At 38.3% G+C, this 22,880-nt stretch overlaps 1 protein-coding gene across 2 annotated transcripts; it reads right to left on the bottom strand.

Annotated features, from left to right (window-relative positions):
• Positions 1–2,071: 2,071 nt before the first annotated feature.
• On the bottom strand, positions 2,072–22,241 carry tmem71 (transmembrane protein 71). 2 transcript variants are annotated; one of them, XM_071533685.1, is made up of 10 exons: positions 22,059–22,241; positions 13,971–14,032; positions 12,154–12,202; positions 10,245–10,457; positions 6,652–6,899; positions 5,674–5,868; positions 5,426–5,495; positions 3,988–4,049; positions 3,347–3,396; positions 2,072–3,256 (listed from the first exon to the last, which is right to left on the bottom strand). In XM_071533685.1, exons 2-10 carry the CDS (start codon positions 13,999–14,001, stop codon positions 3,233–3,235), a joined length of 942 nt encoding a protein of 313 aa, XP_071389786.1. In that variant the 5' UTR covers positions 14,002–14,032; positions 22,059–22,241; the 3' UTR covers positions 2,072–3,232. The 2 variants fall into 2 exon arrangements, with proteins under 2 accessions (XP_071389786.1, XP_071389787.1); XM_071533686.1 differs by lacking the exon at positions 22,059–22,241 and adding an exon at positions 16,267–16,332.
• Positions 22,242–22,880: the final 639 nt, after the last annotated feature.

The raw sequence follows: 22,880 nt of genomic DNA, 5'->3' as shown, positions 1-22,880 counted from the left end.
CATTGTGACTTTAAACACTGTAAGAATCAGCTGTCCTCTCTTATCTATTGCTGCCTGTATTCTCTAAAAACAAAACTCCCTGTTAAAACTAAGAGCCAAGAGCTCAATATGTGAAGAATCACAAAACCATCTTCACACATAACCAGACCCGGGTCAAACAGGAATTGTAAATAACATTTAGTGTTTGTTTTTACCTGCTTGCAGTGCCACATGGGTGGGGTTTGCCACATAAGGAAAAAGTATTTTGTAAGTAAATGTAGTTTTTTTCTTTCTGTGATTGACAAAACTCATCTGACAACTTTCCTAACGCAGTAAACTCCACCCATCTGGCACGCCATGCAGGTTAAATTAAACACCAATAATTATTTCCAAATAATTCTGCATATCTCTAGCTTAATATTTCAGCAGCATTTTCTGCATAAATCTAAGACTTCCCTGTATTCTGCTTCATTATTGCGCTGCTGATCTGCAGGTTGTGATGAACAAGGCACTTAACAGCTGAAGAGTTTTACTGCAAAACGCTGCATATCCATTCATTACCTGAAGTTCATCATTTAATATTTCCAAAATGTAGAGGACTCAGGAGGCTTTGTCATTTTGTTTACTTCTCATCTATTACCAGCTACTATTAAAGCTGCACTAGGCAACATCACACTTTTGCATTCCACAAGTGGCAGCAAGACTTAATTACCCAGAAATCCTGTCACTGTGTTCACACTGTGAGAAACATGATCAAGTCACTGGAAGTCTGTTCATCTCCTCCAGAGCTGAGACCAGGAAACTCAGCTGATGTCTGGACGCTCAACAAGCTTGAGAACAGAAATAAACGTCTCAGAAACGATTCCCAGAATTTTCTACTTGTCAGGGTGGAAAAGTAAAATTTTTTAAGATTTCAGAATATCGGATGTGGACGATACTGAGGAGCTGATATATGATATTTAATAAAAAGGCAGTATCGGCTTCATATATCGGTCTAACCTGATGTGATACTTACACATGAACGTTGTGATTCTTTTTCTGATTACCGTATTTCCTCTAATAGTGGCCGGTAGTCAATTAAAAGCCGGGTCTCCGATAATGGCCGGGGCCGTGGTCGACACAAACAAATAAAGGCCGGCCCCAAATACAGGCCGGGGGAAAAAACAAAGGAAAAAACAACGGTGGATACCGGTAAACTCCTGGTGCCTGTTATATAATGTAACTGTAGTTTGTAGTAACGTACAAGTGCCACAAGATGGCGGTATGCCACAAGACGGCTCGGCCGGCGGAAGTCTCTGGAGCGTGCCGTCGTCGATTACCGTAATTATCGGTAATGCGTCGCAGTAACAAAAAAACGGATACCTAACGAACCCCAACAGAAGCAGATCAGAAAACAAGGAGGCTTCATACTAAAATATGAGCAAATATACTTATCAAACAGAGGGAATTAGAAACAAAGGCCTGTCTCTAATATAAGCCTGCTTCCAATAAAGGCCTGGTACCCTCTGCAGCTGAGGTAAATAAAGGCCAATATTAGAGGAAATACGGTATATTCACTTGTTAAAACGATGAAACGTTGACAGGCAATAGCAGAGCAGCAAAAACACCTGATTTGTCTGTTCAAAACGTTGTAGCTGCAGACTGAGCCTCTGGCCCCGCCCACAGTCAGCTGCTCACAGTGATGTCAGTAAACTAAATGTTTTCTTCTAATGCTGTATTCCAGAAAATGTCAGAAAGTCTCTGTTGCAGCACGACTTTTTGATTTACATTGATAAGGCGGCTGGACTTTTACATTAAAGTCTTACCTAGTGCAGCTTTAAGCCTCCTGCTGCCATAATTTGTTCTATTTTGTCGTCATTTTATAAGAGTAGGTGTCCTCTTTTCTTTTTTTATAGCAGTGGATATTTAATTTTGGAGCAAAACTCTTCATTCATAGTTTCCTCAGGAAAAAAAATGGCACTTTTATCTCTTATAGTTACAAATTCCAGGTAGATAATCTAGAACTTCAAATGTTGTTGTACATTTGGTTCAGAAAGTCACAGCTCTTATTTTAAATATAAGTGAGGCAGTAGCTGCTCTCACTGCTGTTTAAACTGGACCTGACTTTGTTCTCAAGACACTGAGAGCCTGAAGGTTGGTCACTTTGGACAGCCCAAAAAAGCCAAGGCATACTAACAATATAAGATAAAGATATTTCAAAAATACATTGAATACATTTTGATGTGTTAGGCTGGCTACATATGATATGAATACTACATCAATGTATTTTTTTTGTCTAACTGCAGTAACTTGTTACTAACTTTTAGCACAGTGAGCTCCTGAGGACTTGAACAGCAGCCTGTCTGAAGGTTTGTCTTCAGGCTCTGATACACTGGGAAAGTGGAAATGTCAAGTCTAGCAAAAAGTTGCTTTGTGGTTCTACTTGTTAGCATTGAGGCTAGCGCTTTTCAATGGAAACAGGAATTAGCATCCAGCTAATGAGACAGGCACAGTTAGCCCGATCCCACTGCCATGCCAGGAATGTGCAGGTAGAACTCCATGTTTACACAGTGGTCAGTTAATAATATATCAGCAAAACTTATGCAATGAGCTTAAGTTTAGCTTTAGCTAGCTAACTTAGCTAGTTGCTGTGCTACTGCTGCTGTGTCATTGCAAAGTGGAAAAGTTTGAGGAAGCAGAAGCAAGGCTGGGCAGGAGAACTACAACTTCCTGACTATAAAGTGGACGCACCGCCATGCTAACTTTCCCAGCATATTACTTTGGACATGAAGGTTAAAGATCACTGTCAGATTTAATTTGAGCTGATTTTAAACCGTATCAGCAGAACAGTTTAACAGCTACAGCTCCTTCTCTACACGGTCGACGCATTTCACAGCGCAGAACGTATTCAGATTAAGATTACATTGAAAAAAGACGATATTCTTAGTTTGCAGTCAAAAGTCCAACAGGCTGTCGGTGTCCAAATCCGTCTGGAGCTCAGTGTGACTCGGTTCTTTAAGTGCAACCTGCATGCAAATAGTTAATGAAATATAAAATATTTCCACTGGGTTCCCACCTCTCTTCCCATCAGTCCTTTTTCTCTCACTCCTCCAGTTCTAGGCTAAAAAAAATCTGTGCGCATTGGAAAATTTTTGAATGTGTGCAAATGTGTGTTTTTGTTTGTTTGTATGTGTGTGTGTGTGTGTGTGTGTGTGTGTGTGTGTGTGTGTGTGTGTGCATCCAGGACAGACTGAGAAAATGTCTTGTTGCTCCTCTACTCGTTCCTCGATGTGATGTCCTGGAGAAGAAAAGATGAGATAAAGTTTAGTTTAGTTTTCTTCGCTGCAGGTCGGTGAAATGAGATGAAACGTGTCGGACGCTGACTCACCTCCGTCTTCGCCTTCCTCCACTCGCCCATCGGCCCCGACTTCGTAACGACTGAGAGAGAGAGAAGAGCATCGGAAATGATTTAACATTCAGATGGCCGACTGAATGTGTTCGACTGCTAGCATCACAGTATTTGGACAGCATCGTATTGACAGTATGAACAGTATGGGGTTACTTTTGTGTCTTTATTACGCAATCAGACAGAATAGGTTTGAGAGTAAAACTTTCCACACTGCAATCAAAAAAATTTTTAATGGAAGTAAAATAAATTTGTGATTAAAAATGTAAATCCTAAACCTGTACTTTTAACATTTATGGTTTTTTTAATGCTTTTGTTTCAGGATCCCTCCCTGACCCATCAGTGTTGTTATCAGTATTCAATGTCAATACCAGTGTTTTTATAATGAAGCTGCAGATTACTGATATTTTGTGTCATTATTCAAAATCTTTAAATTTGACCATTTTCATACCAAAAAAAATCAAGCATTCCCCCAGAAATGTTCTACTTGTCAGGGTGGAAAAGTTAAATTTTTTAACATTTCATAATATCAGAGGTGGACAATACTGAGGAGCTGATATATGATATTTAATAAAAAGGCAGTATCGGCTTCATATATCGGTCTAACCTGATGTGATACTTACACATGAACGTTGTGATGGTTATAAACGCAGTAGATGCCACAGTCAAACCCCACAGCAGGCACCTGCAGGGAGAAAAGCTTCAGTGTCAACATCTGATTCATGGAAAATATTTTCAGAAACATTTAGCATATTCTGCTCTTTAGCACTGGTGAACCTGTAAAACAACATCTTAGTTTTTCAAGATGTTCAGCCTAGTTAAATCCAACCCGGTCTCACGGAAGTTTGTGAAATAGTCACGAAATTTAATCTATTGATTTGTGTACATGGACACGATTTTTCCATTTTTTTTGTGACACTCAGCACGACTTTCAAACTAATGTATTTCAGTTGGAAGTATCTTTCCTGCCTGCAACATGTTTTTATTTCTGTCAGTTGGGACTCAGGAAGTAGTGTGACATTTAAATAAAACAGTGGCGGATGGGCGTATACGTTTGCCTTTGATGCCGACAACCGGGGTTCGATTCCCAGAGTGTTCTCAACCGTAAGCCACATTTAAATTTTTAACAAACGTTTTTCTTATTTAACCATGACCAAACCATTTCTCTAACCTTAACCCAGTTGTTTTAGTTGCCTAACCATAACCGTAACACAAGTAGTTTTATTTGCCAAAACCTACGTTTTCAAATTCGTGGTGGAGGAACGTAATTCAGGTCGTGTTCATTTCACGAAAAAAATGGCAAAATGTGAGTGTACACGAAGCAATAGATAAAATTTTCGTGACTATTTCACAAACTGCCGTGAGACTGTGTTGTTCAATCACTAATACTGCTTAACTGCAACTAATTAAGACACTAAAGATACATTTCAGAACCCAAATCTGTTTTATTGGCCAAGTAAGTTTGTACATATGATGAATTCAGCTTGGTGGTTTTCTCCTGGAGGTCACATTAAACATAAAACAACACACAATTATAAATGAAGTAGTATATCATAAAAATAAAAGCAGGAATTAGGGAATAGGTCTCTTTATGAGGTAGTATATGAAGAAATAATAACAAGTATAAATGAAATAAGTATAGGAAGTATATAAAAACTGGAAATAGAAATTTAAGAAACTCAACATAATTCCTAGGGAATTTTGACAGCAGCTGTCAGCGTTTATATTCTTCAGATTTAATTTGCCCCTCTGATGCTTTTCATAATTTTTTGGGCAAATCATGACCCCGAACTCCAATGTTTTAATTAAAGGCACAAAGCAAATCACACAGCTTACACTGATTACAAGAGCGTTGCTGTCCAGTAAAACCTCGTATCTGTAAAATGTCTTTTCAGGAACTAAGAAAAATAACCTTGTTGTCAGCATGGAAAGGAAATATTAGTGATAATTATATTTAATCCCTTCAGCTGACGACTTGTTGGTCTCCTCAAAAATCCCCAAATCCACTGCTGCTTTCTGCTGTCAAAAAAAAAACTTCAGAAATGTTAAATATACGCTCACCTTGAGTACATGGCCGTGAAGATGAAGATGGTGAAGGTGAAGAGCAGAAGGGCCTTCATCGTGGTTAAGGCTGAAACACATGAACACACTGCAGTCAGCAAGACATGATCACATGATCAATAGAGACAGAAACTAAAGAGCGCTACCCGGATGAACATGAAATAAAACAATATGAAAGTACTGATGTGTTACAGTGTTTCCCCCATGCTAATGCTAATGCTAATGCTAATAATAATATTGCAGCTCACCTGTTTCCTCAGGTGAGATCGGAGGACAGCAGCTATTGGTGTAGAAGGCTGAGGGAGGCGGGACTTCTGAGAGGCCAGCCAGCGATTGGGTGAACTGCTCATGTGATTGACAGATTTCGGAGCAAATCTCCTCCTGGATGAGCAGCTTGGAGGGCGGGGTCTTTTTGTCAGGAGGGGGCGGAGCCTCAGTGTGGTCTGAAACAGCAGCGTGGGAACACAAATTTAGAATAAAATAAAAATGATGAAACTAATGAAAATAATAAAATAAACATTCAGAAATCATGTACTTCACCAAAAACATCTCTATTTTAACAATGAAAACCTTCAAATAAGAATATGAATATGAAATGAAATATGAAACAATATTTTACAAACAAAAATTCAGAAACACCAGAATATTTTCTCTTTTTTTTTTTTTAAATGAAACGCTTCTAAATATATATATTCTATATTTGAAGGCTTTCATTCTGAAACACTCTACCCCTTCTGAAAATATTTTTGCTACATGTAATTCAGCAGACTATATTTAAAAAATGAAAATGACTCAAAAAAATGTTTTCTCTTTGCAAAGATCTTAAAATGATTCATAATATGTATATTATTATTAGTATATTATAGTTATTCATAACTTTAATGCTGCCAATTATATTGGTAGAGTGGACATCAGTTCTTTTCATACAGCGACTCTTTTATTTTGGAATCTGATTTGATTCAATTTGATGTGGGAAATAGAAAAATACATAATAAATAAAAAACACAACAAATTTCATGTATATTTGTTGTGTATATTTTGTTGTTATATTCAGTGTTATTTAGTGTTACTTATTCAATCTGAGGTCAGACTAAGTTGCATTTACAGAGATGCAATTTAAATCACATTACAAACCGCCCATAGATGAGGTTTAAAGATTAGGTATTAGATGTGTGGAGCAGTAACAGGCAGCAGACGGCCCGATCCAACCTTCATTCTTCACCCACCGTATGTGAAGCTGCAGCAGCTGTCCAGCTCGGTGCTGCAGGGCTCGGTGCTGCAGGGTTCGGTCCAGGTGGGCTCGGTCCAGGTGGGCTCGGTCCAGGTGGGCTCGGTCCAGGTGGGCTCAGCCGGAGGCGGAGCGTTAAAAACCCCTCTGAACACTCTGCGGTCCAGCCAGGACTGGCAGCTCTCCGTCACGTCGCTCAGCAGGCTGACCAGAGAGCTGCGAGGCCGCCGCCGCCGCCGGAAGATCCTGAGGACAAACATCAAACACAACTCAAAACATGATTCAAACATTAATGAAACACAACTCAAACACGACTCAAACATTATTCAAACACGACACAAACACGACTCAAACATTATTCAAACACGACTCAAACACGACGCAAACATGACTCAAAACATGATTCAAACATTATTCAGACACGACTCAAACACGACTCAAACATGACTTGACTCAAACACGATTGAAACACGACTCAAACACGACTCAAACACGACTCAAACACGACTCAAACACGGCTCAAACACGGCTCAAACACGTCTCAAACACGTCTCAAACACGACTCAAACACGTCTCAAACACGTCTCAAACACGACTCAAACACGTCTCAAACACGACTCAAACATGACTTGACTCAAACACGACTCAAACACGACTCAAACACGGCTCAAACACGGCTCAAACACGGCTCAAACACGGCTCAAACACGACTCAAACACGACTCAAACACGGCTCAAACACGTCTCAAACACGACTCAAACATGACTTGACTCAAACACGACTCAAACACGGCTCAAACACGGCTCAAACACGGCTCAAACACGGCTCAAACACGACTCAAACACGACTCAAACACGGCTCAAACACGGCTCAAACACGGCTCAAACACGGCTCAAACACGGCTCAAACACGGCTCAAACACGACTCAAACACGGCTCAAACACGGCTCAAACACGGCTCAAACACGACTCAAACACGACTCAAACACTATTCAAACACGACTCAAACATTATTCAAACACTATTCAAACATGACTCAAACATTATTCAAACACGACTCAAACGTTATTCAAACACGACTCAAACACTCTGCTGAACGGCTGTCGGTGTCTGAAGTGGTTTTAGTGGCGTTCTGGTTTTCTGTTTCCTTCTGCAAACTACTAGCCTTCTTATCTTGCCTCCCTGTTATTATTACTGCAATTGTTATTATTTTTTCCCTCTAATTCCCTTAGTGTTATTATGATTATGGCTTTATTTTATTCCCTCCCCCTTTCCCCAGTTCCCCATCAAGAGACCTTCTGCCTCTTTCCAAGCTGTCAATGTAAAGAAGAATTTGTTCTTAATTGACTTGACTGGTTAAATAAAGTGTTTTGTTGAAGCACAGAAACTCAGTGAACAGGGTTTTAACAGGTTTGAAGGCTCTATGTCGTGACACTCACCCAAAGCATGAAGGGCCATGAAAACCTTTAATTGAAGCGACACAACGTAAAACACCAAAACCTCAGTTTGAGATACCATGATAAGAAGGATGTGTGAACCCAGTGAAGTCTGATAAAACCCTTGAGAGTCTGACCCGGAGACTCTCATCCTTATCATGCAGGCTTCCTGCTTCACGCCTACAGACTTTTAATAGACGTACTGAACCAACGTCATTATATTTCCATTCCATAGAGAGAACGCAAAAAGAGAAGGCGCCGTCTGTTTGATGTTCGGTTCTGGCTCATGTACGTAAAATGCAACAAGTTGTTTTTCTGCATAATCGATGCATGTGGGATGAATAGTTCTATCTAAACTAAGAGTGGAACAATTCAGTGTTTAAAACTGCCAATAGCCAGTGACTTTAGCACAGAGTGTAAGGAACAGCTGAAGTACTGAATCCCCAGTGGAGCTGCACAGTGACTGACAGGAGAAGATGGAGATTAAAGGACCGCTATTATAGGAATTAAAATTTTCCTCTATTTCTATACAAAAAGGTTTAATGAAGACATTGCTAAAATTTCATTTTGTTTGAGAGGTCAAATTTAAATTTATTGCATTTTCAAACCTCCATCCTTTTTTCCAGTCCGTTTCAGTCTAACTCCAGGAAACGCATCGCAGCTGGACTCGCTCCTGATTGGCTCCCTCACTAAAGAATGACTGAAATCCGCCCAATCAGGGTCCAGCATTTGCAGCATTTGAACTGAAAGCCTCCACTCAGCAGGTTGACCTCATTTGAATTAGAGGAGCCGCTGCTGTCGGCCAATCAGAGTCTTCCATTCGTTCAGTTTAACTCTTCAATTCAACTTTGAATTAAACTAGATTAATCTGCAGAACATCATGAAGAACATTATTCTGATCCTGAGACAGAGGGGATTTATAAACTGAATTAAGAAACTGAATCAAATGGAACCTTTAAACACTTTGAGAGTGACTAGGAGCAGGAGAATGTCTGTCAGTTATTAAAGAGCACAAAGAAACTCTTCTGATGTTGATGAGGAACTTGTCAACAACACGAGGGTCTCCTAGCAACCCGAACACATGACATCACACGCTGGCGACCGAACCCAGCAGATGTCAGACGCGAGGAATTTACACGGCTCATAACCCTGCGTCTCATGACCGAGTGGATCGCTCTGATAGGCTGCAGGGAATGACCTCATCTCTATAAACGGTGTGTGTGTGTGTGTGTGTGTGGGGGGGGGGGGGGGGGGGTATGTAACACCTGTCAGCAGTCTGGCATCTCGCTTAAAACCCTCTTGCATAACAACAACGGCAACATTTGGGTTCACTGCTGAGAAATGGAGGAGACTTGGTGTCTTTAGGCTTTGTTTTTGTTTTGTTTGTTTTGTTTGTTTTTTGTCATCACTCCTAATTTAATAACTAAATATAAAGTCATACACAAAAGTCTTAGGCACACTTAAAACAAAATCCATAAAGCAAAGATGCTTTCAAAAATGATGAAATTACGTTAGTAATAAAGTAAGTTTCTAAATATCAAAGAAATGTACTATAAAGAGAATTCTACGGACACGCAAATGCAGAAAACAAATAAACATCAAAGACAAATTTTATATACAAAAAACTAGGGTGCCTAAGACTTTTGCACAGCACTGTATATCAAAGTATGAAGTATTCATTCACCAAAATCATAAAAAACAAAGCAGAAACAACAGCAACACTAACAATAGTGAGAATCTTGATGCTTCATACTGAATAATGGATTGACTGTTTGGTATTATTGTTAGTATTGAGTATATGCAAATACCGTGAGTACTATTTGCAGCTGTCAATCACAGAAACTAAACTGACTTTCAAATACTTTCCTGCGGTTACTGAAACATTTTGGCGCTCGTTGTATCGTCCAAATGGTAAAACCAGTTGTCCAGTTGTCTAGTAGTTCGGTAACTCATTTTGTCGTTCATGTAAATAATACTGAATGGATTTTTGTTAAATTAAGCCAAACAAGATGTGTTGATGCTTCCTACAACATACAGAAATCACGTCAACTTCAGCTAAGGTCAGTTGTCTTATTTCTGAGATTGTGAGCGATCGTTATTCTAATTATTCTAAATATATTTGAAGAATACGACGACAGAACTCTTCGCGGTCTCACCTGACCAGGTTCTCCTTGTAGGACACGTTGGTCTTGGACGGGGTGAGGGACACGTTGCCGTCGTCGTCCCAGGAGAAGCTGTCCTCCGTCATGATGTAATACCCGTTGGTGAGGAGGCGCGGCGAGCGGCGGCAGCAGCAGGGGGCGCCGCCCTCCGAGGCCGACGAGTAACACACATAGGACGAGTCAGGAGAGAGGAGGGACAGGCCGAGGCTGAGGAGGCACAACCACACTGCGTCAAACACACTGAGCCGGTCTGACGGTACACTGACCAATCACAGAGGAGAGCAGGCCAGCAACCAATCACGACAGAGAGGAGGCGGGGTTTGGCTCAACAACAGCAAGCAGAGTGAACGTGGAGAAAGCTGCAGCTGCTTTTCTTTATCAACACAAAAACTCTCCTTTAGAATTGAAGGATTGCTTGAAGTTTATAATTGTAATTGCTTAGCTGATCTGTGTACTGTTCTAAAGGAACATTTGACAAGTCCTATAGGGGCTGTGGGGCCGGCCTATGAGGCGGGGTAAGACCACCGGAAAGAATCTGTGCTCCTTCTAAGAATCCTTCATGATCTCATCTAAATTGATTTCCTTTTGAAAGGAAGAGCTGAGGGAGTTCACTCTCCGAAAAGTTATAGCGCTATACATATTTTTGTCCGGTGAGGCCGACAAAAGGTCTTTTAAGTTGTGATTATCTTTGGAGAGGTAAGGCACACTTCATCGTATTCTGGCTGACAGTGTCACAGTGTGAGAGTGAATACTCAACACCAAGAAGTAACACCGCTTGATTCTGTGTTTCCTTCAGGGGGTAAAAATATCTTTCTATTTTACTTGATTTGGTTTTTAATGCAATGCATTTTGCTTGTTCTTTTATATGAATTTGAACTTTTTCACTTTGTCTCGATGCTTTTAATGTTTTATGTAAAGCACTTTGCGTTGCCTTGTTGCTGAAATGTGTTATATTAATAAACTTGCCTTACCTTGCGTTTAATGCTTTGCAAAACAGGAAGTACTGACTGTTCACACCCAATAATTTTTGTTTGTTTTGTTATGAAACACTTTTCAAAATTGTGTTACAAAGTGTTTACAATTGATTAAACAATAATAAATTAAATTCAATAAGCCAAGCTGAACAATATTAGTTTCATAATCTGAATCTTTTCTCTGATATTTCTCTGACATTAAGCTGTTTATATGGTTATCAGAAAAAGGAGACGCATCATCATTGCTGTTTCTGTGAACTCTTGCACACTGTGATGGATTGAAAACATCAATCAATCATTTCAAGTCCTTCAACTCATGAAAACTCTCCAGTGGACCGGCTCATTACAACTAATGTCAAACTAATGTTAAACACGTCCAATTAACCTCACAGTGTGATTAGGAAACACAGCAGTCCACTGGTTTTAATCACAGCATAAATACACCAATTAAACTTCATCAAAGTAACATAATCAGACTGAGCTGTTTAAACGAACCGCTTTGAACCTCAGTCTTCTCATTGCCCCAGGCCCAATCCACTGCCGGCTTTGTTTACATTGTGATTTATTGGAGCGAATATATTCTTTCACTTTGAAATTTGTCTGAGCTTTTGATATGTGGGCTGACCGCATATGACGACAAAACATGAGCTTTCCATATATAGGACAGTATATATACTGTATACACTGTCTGTTAACACAGGATTTAAACAGATGTATTTTGAGTTACGATGGGCTTTGAAATTTCCAAAACCCTTTATTTCCATCTACAAGTCAATCTCTTCAAGAGCATACCTAACATTTAGATGATCAAATATATTCTGTGTTACATCTTTAATATCAGAGAACTGTTATAAGAGGAGCCATTATAGACGTTTTGCTGTTATATACTGTAATTGTGTTGATGTGAAGAAACAGAAGCAGGTCCTCACCTCTGACACGACTCGTCTGCCAGCGGCTCTCTCCTTTTTATCGGTGAACCTGAATGACAGATAATAGAAAAGTAGAGTAGAAAAGTTCATGTATATTAAACTAACAACGCTTTATTACTGTATGTTGTGGTCCAGAAACACAGGTAAAACATGTTTGTCCTGTCTTCTTTTGATCCATATTTCTCTGTAAAACTCTTCTGGTTTTGTAAGTGCTTCCTAAATAAAGCTGACTTGACTTTATCAGTCGAACATTCCTGAGTCCAGGCTGGGAAACCACTTGAGTAAATCTACTGAACAGCTCAGACACGGCGGCCGGTCGGCTAATAAAACCTCAGAGCAGTGAGCTGGTGACGCTGAGACAGACCGGCTCTGTTTCCAAGATACTGTGAGGAACTTCAAAGTCAAAGTTTGGTTGATTGTCTTCTCAGAGACAAAGAGCGGATCACATTACAGTCTTTGTTTGTTGTCACTGGACCGACACAGTGCTGTGTGTCATGGAAGAGCCGGTAACGCTCCAAACATCAAGTGACACATTTTTTAAAAAAGTGTTTTGGGTGTTAGCATGTGTTCACACTACAGGGCTAAAAGATACTGACAAAAAATCAAATCGCGATTATTTGATAGAATATTGCAATTGCGATTTAAACTGCGACTCATATCATCACAAGTTTTTCTTGTAATACATTTTTTAGAACTTTAAAATAGTTTAAATTGTAAAAATTGTTTAAGTGATTTTGTTTGATTGATTGTTTTTATCATAGTTTCACTGTTATCTCTCTACCTGCATTACAGATAGTTATGGAATTCTGGACAAAAAAATCATATCTAGCAATTAAAATATTCTCAGCTTTGGGTCCGAGAGACAAATTTCATCAAATGGGGGTCCGTGGCTCTAATGTGGACTAGATTAGGGTCCTTGATATAAAATTCCTAGCAACCTCTGGGGGAAATGGCAGTAAATTATTGAATCGTGAAATTCTTTGGGGAATTGTCTGAAGAGTATGTGTGTCATTAAGTAGAAGGCCTATGTGCTATGGCCAGTTCACAATACAATGACAACTCACCATATTACTCACAATCAAGAACATAAGTGAGAGATTTCCCTCGAGAAGTCATTCTTCTACTTTAGGGCCCAAAATCACCCCTCACGATGGGATAGTATGGGTAGATTATACCTTTTCTGAATCCTTACAGTCCTGTGAGTATTCCAGTTTTTCATGTTTGTGTCTGTGATGTTCCTAGATGTCACAGTGCTCAAATAAAGACTATAGTTTAGGTGAAACATGTGGAAAAATGTATGTCACTGACATTTTGAAGAGCCCATGTGACCTCTTTATTTGTCAGACTGACTCACAACTGGGCTTGAATGAAAGCTAAGAAGCTGCCCTTTAAAAAATGATATCAAACACATTCTCATAAAACATGACTAAATGTCCTGAAGATGAGCCTGAATTAGGATATGCATCAGCACCTACAATCCAATTTAATGTAGGGGGTGGTTAACTTCATGAGCTGATTACTGTGACAAAGCTGCCATTCAGCAATGGTTATCACACCAAAATATCATCTACGGACATATACCTTTTCAAAATTTTTAACTAGATTTTGCCACCTTGAGTGGTACCGAAATCTGGTCTGGCCCATGGACCTGGACTATATAACCTGCAGAAGTTCGTCGGCCATGTTGGTGAGAAGCTCTGTCCACGGTTAGAGGAGCGGCACAGAAAGAGCTGTGTGGGAGGGAGGGAGGGAGGGAGGGAGGGAGGGAGGGATTGTAAAAAGCTGTTTTGTTGTATTTGATGTACTTGCTGACGTACTTGTAACGGCTCCGGAGAAGAACAGAGACATGTTGGTCTGCAGCCGAGTCTCTTCTGTGGACCTGGAACACACAGAGGCAGCAGACAGACATCAGGCTCCCACGCTGAACAACACACAGCTGACAGGAAAACAGCCGTTAACTGTTTGAGAAGATATCAACAGTTCTCACACCTTCTGCTGTCAGTGTTCAGCCTGTTTTCTACTTTTTCTCTACAGGAAACACTCAAGTAAAATCCCCCAAGAGAAAAAAGTGACAGACTTACAACCTGTGGTGGAAAGTAACTAAGTACATTTACTCACGTACTGTACTTAAGTACAATTTTGAGGTACTTGTACTTTACTTGAGTATTTCCATTTGATGCTACTTTATACTTCCACTCCACTACATTTCAGAGGGAAATATTATACTTTCTACTCCACTACATTTATTTGACAGCTTTAGTTACTTTTCAGATGGAGATTTGACACAATGGATAATATAACAAGCTTTTAAAATACAACACATTGTTAAAGATGAAACCAGTGGTTTCCAACCTTTTTGTCTTTTGACGTCTTACAAAAAGCAGTGTGTAGTCGGGTCACATTTCAGATGTCTATGAGTTGTTAACAGCTCCACCAAATAGTGATTTTTCCCTCTAAACCTCACATGGTTTCATTTCAATAAATGTTCAAATGATCCAATATTTCAGCAAAAATCAAAGATTAGAGAAAAAGTCCAAAAACTGAAAACAGATTTGTGTATCAGAACTTTGTTTTTTCTTCTTTCCTCTCCCATTAATCATCTCACGACCCCTCAGATTTATCCGGTGACCCTTTGGAGGGGCCCGACCCCTAGGTTGGGAACCACTGGACTAAACTAGCTAACTGTATATAAAGTAGTTCAAACTAGCTCCGCCTCCAGCAGCTACAACAGTAACATGCTGCTTACACACTGATGCTTCAGTATTAATAATCTAATGATGTCATATATAATAAAATATCAGTCAGAGGGACCAAACCACTACTTTTACTTTAATACTTTAACTACATTTTGCTGCTAATACTTATGTACTTTTACTTAAGTAGGATTTTTTCATGCAGGACTTTTACTTGTAATGGAGTATTTTTACATTGCTGTATTGGTACTTTTACTTAAGTAAAGGATCAGAGTACTTCTTCCACCACTGCTTACAACCAAACCAGTTACACAGTTTAACTTCAGGAACTGTTTGCACCTAAATTTAAACACATAACGAAATTGTTTGTCGTGTAAAGAAGAGGAAATAGAAACTGAAACATCCAGAGAGAGAAAGAAAGATAAAGAGACCGAGAACGAAAGAGAGAAAAAGGGGAGAAACAGAGTGGAAGTTCATTTCTCCAGAGGAGTAACCAAGTCAACTTTGCTCGAGTCCTAAATCCAGTCTCAAGTCTAAATGTAGATTACCAAGTCAAGTCCATGTCATTAATGTCAAGTCTCAAGTCTAAATGTAGAACAGCAAGTCAAGTCAGAACAAATCAAGAGTCCAGTATCAATTTAATATCTTAAAGAAAACTAAATATCTAGGACTTTTCAATGCAATATGGTTTTAATAGGATAAAAACTTGGTAAGAGCATCATGAGTTTGATTTCTAGAATCAGTTTCAACTTCAATAAATTCAATCATTCCATACAAATTCAGAAAACAGAATTTAAATTCAGTCGTCTGCTGGAACAAATCTCATCACTTTCAATCTAAGTCATTTACACAAACACAAGATCTCAAGTCAAGACTTTAGAAACCTTTTCAAGTCATCAGAGTACAAGTCAGAGTCAAGTCCCAAGTCACCAGAACCCAAGTCAAGTCCAGTCTCAAGTCTTCTCTTCATGCATCAAGTCAAGACTCAAGAGATTAAAACTGTGACTCAAGTCCAAGTCATGTGACTCGAGTCTCCACTTCTGCATTTTTCATAACTTAAAAATCAACACCACTTCCAAATGCAAACAAAATGTTTTTTCCCTAATTTCAGATCCTCAGAACGCCCCCTCCTCCTCCTCCTCCTCCTCCTCAATAAGGTTATTCTCTGGATTATGGATTATGGATTATGGATTAAGCGTCAGGATAATCCAGCAGGTTGATCAGTCTCAGTCTGAGCAGTCGAGGATTTTCTGAATTAGGAGTCTGAATCTAATCCAAACCATGCGGACTGGTTTTCTAACATGAACGTTTCTAACATCACGGTTCAGAAGTGCAAGATATCTCAAAACACACACACACACACACACACACACACACACACACACACACACACACACAGCTAACTCTTTTCACATCTTACCCCAAACTCGTTCCTCTCAAATTCCCTTCTGACAAAATCCTCTCTGTTCAGACTGAAGTTTCAAACCAAACGGCCCTGAACAGTTTTCTGCTGCTTTCTGTCCGACATTTTCTGCAACTGGAGGAAAAAAAAAACAAAACAAAAAAAAACCGTCTGAAGCCTGAGAAAACTGCCGAGGAAAGAGAAGGAAAACAGAGCGTGACAGTGAGGTCACACTTCCTGTTAACCCCGTCTTCCCCAGCAGGAATTTCAGCCTCCGGATCATCCTGCAGCTTCATTCAGACTGTGTGTGTGTGTGTGTGTGTGTGTGTGTGTGTGTGTGTGTGTGGAGCGGGTTTCATCTGTTTCATCACACCTGGGGATTCAAACCAGCAACCTTCCAGTCTCAAGCTCCTCTAACTGATCCATGTTGACGCCATTTTGGCTCCAGCAGACCCAGCTGACTTCAGAAAGAACCTTTCTTTCTTTTTGTTGTTGTCGTGGTTTGTTCCATCTGTTTTGGTAACTGTCTGCTTTGTTGATTGTGTCTGTATGACTTTAGTATTATGTCTGTAGAATATAAATAAAATGACTGAAAGAAAGAAAGAATGAAAGAAAGAGAGAGAAGGAAAGAAAAAAATAAGGAAAGGAAAGAGAAAGAAAAAGAATGAAAGAAAGAGAGAAGGAAAGAAAGAAAGAGAGAAGGAAAGAAAGAAAGGAAAGAAAGAAAGAGAGAGAGACAAGGAAAGAAAGAAAGAAAGAAAGAAAGAAGATATCTAAAACAGACTGAAGTCCTTGGAGGAAGTGACTCTTCTTCTCTGCCTCCAACATGGAAATCTGCACTGTTTGTTTTTTTTGTTCTAAAGTGTGTTAACAATAATAATAATTATACTACTAATAATACTAATTATACTACTACTACTACTAATAAAAATAATAATAATAATAATAATGAACTTTATTTATATAGTACTTTTCAAAACAAAGTTACAAAGTGCTTCACAGTGGCAAAAAAAAAAGAAAAGAGTTATCTAAACTACTTAAAAAAGTAATATCAATATGATATTTACTGTATATATAAGAAATAAAGAGAATAAAAACAGGCTACATTTAAAATGAGACACAGCGGTCTCAGTCAGACTTCCAGAACTTTCTACCATCAGAAGAGCAACGTCAGAGTCTGAAGACCGACGAGCCGCCAGCTGATTATTACAACTTTCATTTCAAAAATCTAAAAAATTTTGCACCGTTGAGTTCAGGGGGATTTTTTTCAGTCTGAAAGCCGAGATGTTTTGGTTCTAAACTCCACAAGCCGCCGGCAGCTGACGCTTTTATTTTGTTAAGTGAGGGATGAACGGAGAGAAAAGAGATGAAGTGGGTCAGACAGACTGAAACTGAACTGGGCTTCAAACAGAGACGCTCTGTGTTCCAGAGACAGAGGGGGGCGGAGTGTGTGTGTGTGTGTGTGTGTGTGTGTGTGTGTGTGTGTGAGTGTGTGTGTGTGTGTGTGTGTGTGTGTGATTTGTCAGTTAATACAGTATCCGTTGCTGCAGGCCTCCTGGTTTAAATTCTGTGATGTTGTTTGTTTCTCTCTTGTTTCTGTTTTTACCTCCTGTGTAAAGACCCTGCTCATTAAAAAAAAACACGGTAACACTTTCTATGAAGCCAGTGTCTATAATACATTATAATCATACTTATAACACATTATAATCCCATCATAATGCATTATAAGTATAGTTATAATCATGAATAGACAGTTATAATGTTTTATAACATTATAAACACATTACTTATAATCTGTTATAAAGCTTTTTCATTACCACTTAAATGAAAAAGCTTTATAACAGATTATGAGTAATGTTATAAAACATTATAACTGTCTATGCATGATTATAACTATATTGTAATGCATTATGATGCCATTATAATGTGTTATAAGTATGATTATAATGTATTATAGACACAGGCTTCATAGAAAGTGTTACCAAAAACACACACACACACACACACACACACACACACACACCTCTAACCTATTTCTATTGTTGAATTATGTACATTTGTATTTCACAGAAAAGCACCGATGTTTTGATGCTTTCTGTCCGATCACCGGCCTGAACCTCAGGGGCGGACTTAGTGATTTGGGGGCCCTAGGCAAAGGCAAGCATGGGGCCCCCCCTGAATCCCAACCTTCACCCTTTTCAATCCATCTTTTTTCTGCCTTCAAGTTGGGGTTTGACTTGTGAATTTCTTTTAAATTGATGAGAAATAAGCTGATATTACTTGATATTCTTGTCTTTTGTGGGGCCCTCTGGCTGCCGGGGGGCCTAAGGTTGCCTGCCTGACCGCCCCTGCTCAGCCTCATGGTGTGTTTGGGTCCATCGTGGTTCATGTGTGTGTGTGTGTGTGTGTTGCTGTGTGAGGGAGCTAAAGGGTTAAACACTGTGAGGCCTGGCAGCTCTCTGTGTGTTTTGTTTGGACCGGCTGCTTTGTTGGAAGCAGCAGAAATACAGAACGATCCTCCTCTCCTCTCCTCGCCTGGTGCAGGAAGTACAAACTATTTGCATTCAATCTTCTGTAAATATTGTTGCTCATAAAAGCGGAAAAAAAAAAAAAACACAGTGAACAATTCAACTGAAGGATTTTCCCTGTTCAGCTTGTTTCAGAGCCGGAGGCTGCAAACGCTCCAGTGTTTCACAAGAAAAAAAAAAAAAAAAAAATGAGAGACAGGACAGAAAAAATAGACTTGATAATAGATTTTGTAAAGCAGAAATATGTTTTGAGAGCTGCTGGTCTGGATGGAAGCCAGACTGAGGCTCTCTAACTGAACTGATCTGATCTGATCTGATCTGATCTGATCCCTCCACTCAGAGCTGGGGACTCGAGTCACATGACTTGGACTCGAGTCACAGTTTTAATCGCTTGAGACTTGACTTGCTGCATGAAGAGAAGACTTGAGACTGGACTTGACTTGACTTGGGTTCTGGTGACTTGGGACTTGACTCTGACTTGTACTCTGATGACTTGAAAAGGTTTCTAAAGTCTTGACTTGAGATCTTGTGTTTGTGTAAATGACTCAGATTGAAAGTGATGAGATTTGTTCCAGCGGACGACTGAATTTAAATTCTGTTTTCTGAATTTGTATGGAATGATTGAATTTATTGAAGTTGAAACTGATTATAGAAATCAAACTCATGATGCTCTTACCAAGTTTTTATCCTATTAAAACCATATTGCATTGAAAAGTCCTAGATATTTAGTTTTCTTTAGGATATTAAATTGATACTGGACTCTTGATTTGTTCTGACTTGACTTGGTAATTTACATTTAGACTTGAGACTTGACTTGAGACTGACTTAGGATATTCTAAATATATAAATTATATTTTCAATTATAAATTATAAACCATATTCCCTTCATTCCTACTGTTAGTTTTTTTTTTACATGTCTGTATCTTCATGTTTCCTGTCAGCTGCTCACCAAGTCAACTTCTTCCATATGTAAACTTACTTGGCCGATAAAACTGATTCCGATTCTGAAATATAAGAATATTTCAGCTCAAATTGCCGCTCTTTCTGTTTTCAGTGAACAGAATATCATCAGAGCAAAACCACACATCTGTTAAAGTCTTTTTTTTTTCCAAGAACAAAAGACAAGAAGGTTTATTCTCACGAAGCCTTCAACTCTTCAGCTCTCTTGCATTTTTCTCCTCCATTTTGCTGTTAAAAGGATTAGTTTCCTTCAGTCTGAAGCTGCAGCCTGAAACCAGACTTCAGACTTCAGAGTCCACAGCAGGTTTCCTGAGGAAGTGACAGAAACTCGATCTCTTCCTCCGCTCACTTCTGACTAAACTGTTTTTATGCAGAAGGCAGGCTGCTGTCCACCGATAAAACAACAACAACAACAACAACAACAACAACAACAACAACAACAACAGAATATCTGCAGTTTGGTGTCTGTTTGACTTTTCATTGGACGGTTATTGAACAACTTTCAACAACTTTTCTTATTATTATTTTTCTTATTTTCTGGATAATTATGCTTGTTGGATTTCATTTGGTTTCTGCCGTCATGTATGTTAAATTATGCATAGTGAAATGTATTTTTCCTTTTCATGTAATATTTGACTGAAAAGTTTATCTTCACACATAAAAACACAGGGGGAAATTAAAAACTATAAATTGTAAACACTTACATATCTAAAAATACAAAGAAATAAATAAAGATTATGAACAATAATCAGATAAGAGAAAACCGACGCTGATGAAAAATCACTCTTGTATTTCTATAATATTAAAGTATAGTGAGTTTATAGTGACTTTATGGTACTTTATGGTATTTTTATCTCCTATGGTGTCAATATAAAATACTTTAATATTCCAATAACATCATTAGAATATTCCAATATGGAGTTAAAGTGTCTGTGATACTCAGTAGTGAGTTTAAAGTGACTTTATTGTACTTTACAATGTTTTTATTTTCTGTGGTATCCCTATAATATTCCTATGATAGATTCCAAAAATATATACAAAATATATGAAAATAAAATAAAAGTTATTATTATTTTTTATTATTATTATTATTATCTATGGTGCTCAATAGTGAATCTATAGTGACTGTATTGTACTTAATGGTATTTTTTTTTATCTCATATGGTATCACTATAAAATTACTATAATATTCCTATAAGATCATTATAATATTCCTATAATATTCCTGTTAAAGTGTCTCTGAATTGATATTTTTTATTTTCTGTGGTATGACTATAATATTCCTTCCTCAACAGTATCCTTTCAGATTTATTATAAGATCACTCTCTCTCTCTCTCTCTCTCTCTCTATTTCTTTTTTCTTTCTCTCCATCCTGGACTGGACTGGTACTGGAGTGATGCTGCCCGCTGCTTCCCAGCATGCCTTGCAGCCTGTGCTGGAGCTGCTGATGCTGGAGGAAAACGCGTAGCAGGAAACAGACAGACCGACCGAGCCAATCAGCTTCAGCCTCATTAACATAAAGCAGCAGGAGAAACCGCTGCAGTGTTACAATAATAACCTGATATTATATTATATTATATTATATTATATTATATTATATTATATTATATTATATTATGTTATTCCTGTAGGGGCTCACAGTGAGTTTAAAATGATCTATAATGGCTTTACTGCACTTTATATTTTTGTTTTCTGTGGTATCACTATAATATTCCTATGGTATTCCTATGATATTCTCTCTATAGTGCGTTTATGTATTGTTTATCTCCTTTGGTATCACTATAATATTCCTATAGCGTCTTATAATGTGTCTACGGTATTAAATCGTACGTTTATGGTGAATTCGTCGTACTTTACACAATTTTTATCCTCTATATTATTCCTATAATATTCCTACAGGGACTTGAAACGTGTCTGGGATATTTGTATTGTATCCCTCTAAAATGTATTACATTACTGCAAGGCATAAATCATTATATACAATAATGTTTTGCATCTAAAGAGATTAATTAAACTTGCATTTACAGTAATAGTGCATAATCTAGACTGAATAATGAATAAAGCAGATTAAACCGGATAAGAGAAGCACTAAAAGCTGCTGTCAAGTGGAACAACAGCGACTTAATTAGCGTTATTACTACAGAATAAACTATTTTATTACATAAAACGATATTGCGTTCAAAACTAATTCATTCAATTCGCACTTTCCATCAGCTTTAACGTGATTTGTTTTTTTTTTACGACTTCATATTTTCAAGTTCATGTTTGTTGAGTCTACTGAGAGACAAAGAAACAGAAACATGAAACAGTTTGGAGACTTACAGGCTGCTTCCGCTGCTGGTCTCTCTTCAGGAAGACAAAACTCCTCTCAGCTTCTCCCCCTCTGTCCTCTTCTTACTTCTTTAGACTTTTTTTTTTTATTCTGAAATATTTATTCAAATTGATAAAACCACAGATCAAAGCGAGCCTCGCGCTGCCCGTCCTCTCTGCCTGGCCAGCTGACTCTCCGCCTCGCCCACAGCGGAAACACCACAGCGCTGTCAAGACAGCAACAATTCACAGCACAGCTTCCGGTCACTCATTTCAAAGTAAAAGCATCACTGACAGACTTTTTTTTTTGTTTTTGAGTGTTTGTTTTTGTTTTGTTTTTTAGTAGTAAAAGGTACTAGAATTAAAATACAGACACATTTAAACAGGAATCTGTACAAAATTAAAATACAATTGTTTTTTTTTTTTCCAGCGAGTCCTTGTGTGTGTGTTTATAGCCATACAGGCCTATGCAAGATGCCATACATATAGCTTACGTAATGTGGCTGCCAAAAATACATAAAGTCTAGATCACAAAGCCTATTACTGACAACTTAGGACATCTACTATTTTTATGGACTTACTTTCATGTGATGTCTGTTAGCCTGAGATTTATACAATTATATTGTTTTGAAAAAAAATATTAGTATAATAATAAATTTGATGTTTGTGTTTTTATTTGCTTGTTAAAGCACTCAGTAAATTCTGTTTTAAAAAAACACTATACAAAAAATTATTACGAACAAGTCAATTTTAACTGATTTGCCCTGTGCTTACATACATACATATAATATAATATACATACTCACCATATATATATAAGCATAGAAACATACA

Source organism: Centroberyx affinis, unplaced genomic scaffold (assembly GCF_046629955.1).
Source record: "Centroberyx affinis isolate AG114_WGS23_722 - 3 ecotype Tasmania unplaced genomic scaffold, CSIRO-AGI_Caff_v1 ptg002405l_1, whole genome shotgun sequence".
Taxonomy (NCBI): domain Eukaryota; kingdom Metazoa; phylum Chordata; class Actinopteri; order Beryciformes; family Berycidae; genus Centroberyx; species Centroberyx affinis.
The sequence above is the reverse complement of the archived record's forward strand: the minus strand, read 5'-3'. Positions and strand labels throughout refer to the sequence as shown.